At 50.3% G+C, this 6458-nt stretch overlaps 1 protein-coding gene across 1 annotated transcript; it reads left to right on the top strand.

The window, feature by feature from the left end:
• The first annotated feature begins 4125 nt into the window (after window positions 1-4125).
• On the top strand, window positions 4126-6458 carry LOC129693456 (tubulin alpha chain-like). Its single transcript, XM_055630268.1, has 5 exons — window positions 4126-4155; window positions 4421-4643; window positions 4777-4929; window positions 5126-5883; window positions 6077-6458. Exons 1-5 carry the CDS (start codon window positions 4153-4155, stop codon window positions 6371-6373), a joined length of 1434 nt encoding a protein of 477 aa, XP_055486243.1. The 5' UTR covers window positions 4126-4152; the 3' UTR covers window positions 6374-6458.

Here is a 6458-nt window from a genome sequence, read left to right as displayed (position 1 = left end):
TCCTTTATATTCTTGGCTAGCTTTCCTTCGTACCTCATCTTTTCTCCCCATTTTGCCTTTTTGGTTATCTTCTGTTGCTCTTTAAACATTTCCCATTCCTCTTGCTACCCGCTCATCTTTGTTTCATTGTACTTCTTCTCTTTTTATTTTATATCCCTTCCATCCCTTACTCAATTTTATTGCATATCTTGAGCATCTGCTTTGTTCTGTCATTTTCACATCGCCATTTTACTTCCCAAAGGCAGTGGCCTGCGCCGTTTTTGCTGGCATTTAGCGTTGGCGGAATCAGGCCCAATGGCGATGTCTCGTATCCTGATGCTACGCCACCGATCTACCCATCTACTGACAGACTTTCTCTTCCCTCACGAGCTGCAGCTGCAGACCTACCCCTGGTTGTGTCTCCAGCTCCCTCACCACCACACTCGGTGCCCCGCTCGCCTGCCTCACTGTGTTTGTCCCCCAGTTCCCCAATGCCCCCGCCGCACGGGACCCCGACACTCTCGCCGGTGAAGGGAGGAGGTGCGGATCTGTACCGTACGCGCACGGGACGGGTTTGTAGGCCGACCCTTAAATACAAAGACTTTGTTTGAACCACCTGAATTCCCTTGTATGCGCTATTAGTATTTTCGGTCACATTCTTAACCAGTCAGCATCTAGTAACGGGCTTATACATATATATCCTGTCATATATTAGTCCTGACAAAAAACAAATGTTAGTTGGAGGTCTTTTATGTGGTGGGTCGGGAATGGGAAGGGGGAACTTTATTTTCTAGTCCATACCTGGTCGAAGAGGCGGCTTCCCTCTGAGCTGCTTCTTCGCCCCTTCCTCGCGGTCTACCTTCGGAACTGGATCGGCGTTTCCTGTCGGGACAGGCCGGGACTACAGCTTGGGCGGCGGCACAGCGCTGGGATACTAACACGGACAGGGGCGATGCCTTACCGGGTCGCCGTGCGGTAAGCTCCGGAGTGCGGTGACCGCCGACTCCTACATCGACGAGCTGTGGTTGCGGAGCGTCCAGCCGCGGGCGGCGCTGGATTTGGAACACCGCGAAGGCGGGGATCTGAGATTGTCAGAGTTGGAGCTCCAGACCGGGTGCCGCAGTCTCCGGGGAGGGAGCGGCCGCTTTTGACATTTCCAAGCCGCTGAGGAGTGTTTACCCAACGCCGGAGTTTCAGCTTTCCGGCAAAGGGGACCTGAAAACATCGGACTGGCTGTGGAGGGCACAAATAGGCCCCGACCTGAGGTGTTTCACAGAGGAAGAGAGGACTTACCTTTTCGTTGCCTTTCCCCGCAGTGGAAATTTTTGAATCTGTTGTGGGGGGGACGTTCTTGTTGAATTCTATAATGTGTTTTTGTCATTTTTCTGATTTTTAATTTTTCTATGGATGTACGGAAACGTATTTATTTTATTATTTCTTTGATGTGATGTAGGTATGTTACAAAACTCACCTTCAGCGGTGCTGCAGTTCTGCCACTGGCCGTGTGCGCGACTTTGGCGCCTTTGGGGGGGGGGGGGGGGGGGGGGGGGGGGGGGGGGGGTAAATGGGTTTTCTTCTTCTTCCTGGATATATTTTCTCGGTGTGCAAGCTTTTGATGAAGAATTGTACCGACGCCGTTCTGCGATTTTTTTTTTAATCGCCCGACAATTTCAGCACTGGAGTAATTTAAAAATCAGTTTCTAAACCCGTCAACGCCGACAACGGGGACGGATTTCAAGTACGGGACAGGTAAAGGAAAGCCGTTTATTTTATGTATATAAATGCTTCTTATGATGCCTTTAATCCACATGTTACGTTGCGAAACGGTGATTTAGGACCCATACGAACCGGCAGTATTTTTCTGCCGATATGGGCTTTAAATTCACTACAGCCACAACGTTCCAATCGATCGCGTTCCTCAAAAACCCACTCGCAAGATGATTTAAATGGCCATTCATTTACGGGAATTAAACATTAAATACCTTCCATTTGGCCCATAAATTCATGACAATGAGATTTAAAAATCATGTTATATTGTGAATTATTGTGTGAATGTTATTTGGACACTTAGGCTATTTAAAAATGTCAATCTTTTCTTAAGAAATGGGTAGATGTTTAGATCTAGTAATTGAATTTTGTAATTAGCTACAATTGGGTAACTAACTAATTCTATGCTTTAATTGCAGGACATCCAAGTAAGATTGTTTAATATTTGTTTCGGAATGCTTCAATCTATAATAGCTGAAAATGTATTTCAGTTCTCTTAATTTTAAGAAAGTTATGGGCTTTTGACTGTCCTTGATCACAGCTTTTGTGTTAAGTTAATGGAAAAGCAATAGGGAACAAGTTGCTAATTTCCGAGTATGAAAAGGCCACAACTTTTTTTAATACCGAAGATATGAAAGTGAATTAGGTGTCAAATTAATCTTCTTTTTATGCTTTATCTGATGGGATAAATTGCAGACTTGATTTTTTAAATCTCAAAATTTTGTAACATTGCTATGTAAAGCACTTTGGTTTCAACGCGAGTTGATTTAAACGTGCTATATAAATAAAATGTACTTACTTACTTACTTACTTACCTATATCACTTTATTGTAGTCGTGTTTCACTTTTTATTCTTATTATTCTTACAAGGAAAGATGTAGATTGGTTACATTACTTACTAACCAATGTAATGATTTATTAATATAAGCTCCGCCTATTACTACACCATTCATATTATCACAAGCCGACATGTGCTGTTAGTTGGTGCTGTTAGTTGGTGATGCAGCACGGTAGAATTGATATGCTGCTGAGTGTTGTATGTGTTACTCAGTAAATACTGTTGTACCTGAGTACGTGTGACTTACTCAACATGAGCTGCGCTAGAGAAGAGTAGGGGGATGAGGGATCACAGTGGGGTAGAGGAAGAGGGAGTGACCAGGCTTGGGGTGCAGGCAGGGAAGGAGGGAGTGACGTGAGAGTGAAAGAACAGGAGGTGGGAGGAGTGAGTGGAGGAACTGGTAGAAGGGAGTGAGGGCATGGAGGACTAGAGAGGAGTGAGGAATTGAGGTAACAGTGGGAGTGGGGGGGGGGGGGGTCGAGGAGATAGTTATGCCCCTGTCCCACTTAGGAAACCTGAACGGAAACTGCTGGAGACTTTGCGCCCCACCCAAAGTTTCCGTGCGGTTCCCAGAGGTTGCAGGTGGTTGCCGGAGGTTGCAGGTAATAGAAGCAGGTAACAAAGAAACATAGAAAATAGGTGCACGAGTGGGCCATTCGTCCCATCGAGCCTGCACCGCCATTCAATATGATCATGGCTGACCATCCAACTCAGTATCCTGTACCTGCCTTCTCTCCATACCCCCTGATACCTTTAGCCACAGGGGCCACATCTAACCCCCTTTTAAATATAGCCAATGAACTGGCCTCAACCACATATGTGGCAGAGAATTCCCGAGATTCAACACTCTCTGTGTGAAAAATGTTTTTCTCATCTCGGTCCTAAAAGATTTCCCCCTTATCCTTAAACTGTGACCCCTTGTTCTGGACTTCCCCTGCATCGGGAACAATCTTCCTGCATCTAGCCTGTCCAACCCCTTAAGAATTTTGTAAGTTTCTATAAGATCCCCCCTGAATCTTCTAAATTCTAGCGAGTACGAGCCGAGTCTATCCAGTCTTTATTCATATGAAAGTCCTGACTTCCCAGGAATCAGACTGGTGAACCTTTTCTGTACACCCTCTATGGCAAGAATGTCTTTCTATAAGTTCTATAAGTTTCTCGAAGATCCCCCCTCAATCTTCTAAATTCTAGTAGGGAGACTGACAAAAACCTCCGGGAACCGCACGGAAACGTTGGGTGGGCGCAAAGTCTCCAGAGGTTTCCGTTCGGGTTTCCAAAGTGGGACAGGGGGTTGACGCGACTATTGAAACGCCCAATGATCTTCAGTTGTGACGCCGAGATGCCGACGGTTCTTTGCGCCGTTCGAAGAACAGGTCGCCTCTGTTACGTCACTCGCGCTGAGAACCAATCGGCGTTCTCTTTGCCTTTGTCTCCGCGTTCCACGGGTCGCTGGCGGCCAATCACAGCGCGGCCCGGGTGTATGAACGTTCTATTGGGGCGGGGTATAAAAGGGACGCGTTCGGCGAATGCGACACATTGTCTGGAGCTGAGAGACTGAAAGGGACATCATGGTGGGTGATCCCGGGACTGGGCGGCGGGGCGTCGTGTGAAACCGGTGATGGGGAGAGCCGGGATAACTCCAGAGAACCTGGAACAAATGCCCATGGGTGGAGAGTTTTTCCGCGTTGACCACGCTGGGTAAACGCGTTGATCCGGTCGCACACTGTGGTGTGGCGTTGGGGAAATGTTAGCACTCGGAACCGATATCCGTGGGAATAACATAATCATCTCTTCCCCCTTTCCACCGACCCACGCCCTCTTTCTCTCTATCTCCAGCGTGAGTGTATCTCCATCCACATCGGCCAGGCCGGAGTTCAGGTCGGCAATGCTTGCTGGGAGCTCTATTGCCTGGAGCACGGGATCCAGCCGGATGGACAGATGCCCAGCGACAAGACCATCGGGGGCGGCGACGACTCCTTCAACACCTTCTTCAGCGAGACCGGAGCGGGCAAGCACGTCCCCCGGGCCGTGTTCATTGATCTGGAGCCCACGGTGATCGGTAAGGTGAAGCAGGGGAGAGTCCTGACATGTTGGGCTTGTCTGAAACCTTCCCCGCGGCGTTTGCCGAGTGGCGTGTGAACCCGTTTTTAATGAACCAGTTCATTCTCTGTTTTCTGTTTGCTCCCCTGTAGATGAAGTGCGGACCGGCACATACCGGCAGCTCTTCCACCCCGAACAGCTGATCACCGGCAAGGAGGACGCGGCCAACAACTACGCCCGGGGCCACTGCTCCATCGGCAAGGAGATCGTCGACCTGGTCCTGGATCGCATCCGGAAACTGGTAGGTTGTGGAACCGAATCCAACTGTGAACCAGCGCCCGTTATTCAACGATCTGGCGCTCCTGGTTCGCCCGCGGCAATTCCGCACTTCATGAATGACCTATCCCTCAGAATATTCTCTCTCAACTTTCCATCTCCAGATGTTACACACAAATTACAGTTGTTAGGGTGGGACCACAGACGTTAGACACCTCTCCAGAGGGTCAGTTTACTCCTGCAACACTCACACTCACCCCACCTTTCTCCTTCTCAATGCTCTCCGCTTTATCTGCCCACAGGCCGACCAGTGCACCGGACTGCAGGGGTTCCTCATCTTCCACAGTTTTGGGGGCGGCACCGGCTCGGGCTTCACCTCCCTCCTCATGGAGAGACTCTCCGTCGACTACGGCAAGAAATCCAAGCTGGAGTTTTCCGTCTACCCGGCGCCGCAGATCTCCACCGCCGTGGTCGAGCCCTACAACGCGGTGCTGGTCACCCACTGCACCCTGGAGCACTCCGACTGCTCCTTCATGCTGGACAACGAGGCTATTTACGACATCTGCCGGCGGAACCTGGACATCGAGCGCCCCACCTACACCAACCTCAACCGCCTGCTGGGGCAGGTAGTGTCGTCCATCACCGCCTCGCTGCGCTTCGACGGCGCCCTCAACGTGGACCTGCTCGAGCTCCAGACCAACCTGGTCCCCTACCCGCGCATTCACTTCCCGCTGGTGACCTACGCGCCCCTGATCTCGGCCGAGAAGGCTTACCACGAGCAACTGTCCGTGTCGGAGATCACCAACGCCTGTTTCGAGCCGGCCAACCAGATGCTCAAGTGCGACCCCCGCCAGGGCAAATACATGGCGTGCTGCATGATGTACCGCGGGGACGTGGTGCCCAAGGACGTCAACGCCTCCATCGCCACCATCAAGACCAAGCGCTCCATCCAGTTCGTGGACTGGTGCCCGACGGGGTTCAAGGTAGGTGTAGATTGTAAACCAATCCACGCAACATAAGCTTGATCCAACCCGCGGTTCCACACTGTATTGTGATATCTACCACATCCAGAACAGACGAGAACCTTCCTGAACGGTGGCCCAGGTTTCTTAACATTTAGCTCGCAATGGATACTATTGAAAGTTTCTATGAGTCTCTTCTTTCTCTCCCCCGCAGGTGGGCATCAACTACCAGCCCCCGACAGTGGTTCCGGGGGGCGACCTGGCCAAGGTGCAACGAGCCGTCTGCATGCTGAGCAACACCACCGCCGTCTCCATGGCCTGGACCCGCATGAACCTCAAGTTCGACAAGATGTACGCCAAGCGGGCCTTTGTCCACTGGTACGTGGGAGAGGGTCTGGAGGAAGGAGAGTTCCAGGACGCGCGGGAGGACATGGCGTCGCTGGAGAAGGACTACGAGGAAGTGGGCATCGATTCGGCGGATCTGGACAAGAAGGCGGAAGAGGAAGAGTGAATTTTGTTGTATATCTGGAAAGATTAGTTATTTTTAATACTGGTGTATATCTAATTCATGAAATTAAATATATTTGAGACATAAT

The sequence above is a fragment of the Leucoraja erinacea genome, unplaced genomic scaffold (genome assembly GCF_028641065.1).
Source record: "Leucoraja erinacea ecotype New England unplaced genomic scaffold, Leri_hhj_1 Leri_301S, whole genome shotgun sequence".
NCBI classification, from domain to species: domain Eukaryota; kingdom Metazoa; phylum Chordata; class Chondrichthyes; order Rajiformes; family Rajidae; genus Leucoraja; species Leucoraja erinaceus.
The sequence above is the reverse complement of the archived record's forward strand: the minus strand, read 5'-3'. Positions and strand labels throughout refer to the sequence as shown.

Coding starts and splice junctions, on each gene's coding strand:
- LOC129693456 (XM_055630268.1), top strand. Junction 4,644..4,776: donor TCTGGAGCCCACGGTGATCG/GTAAGGTGAAGC, acceptor GCTCCCCTGTAG/ATGAAGTGCGGACCGGCACA. Junction 5,884..6,076: donor GGTGCCCGACGGGGTTCAAG/GTAGGTGTAGAT, acceptor TCTCCCCCGCAG/GTGGGCATCAACTACCAGCC.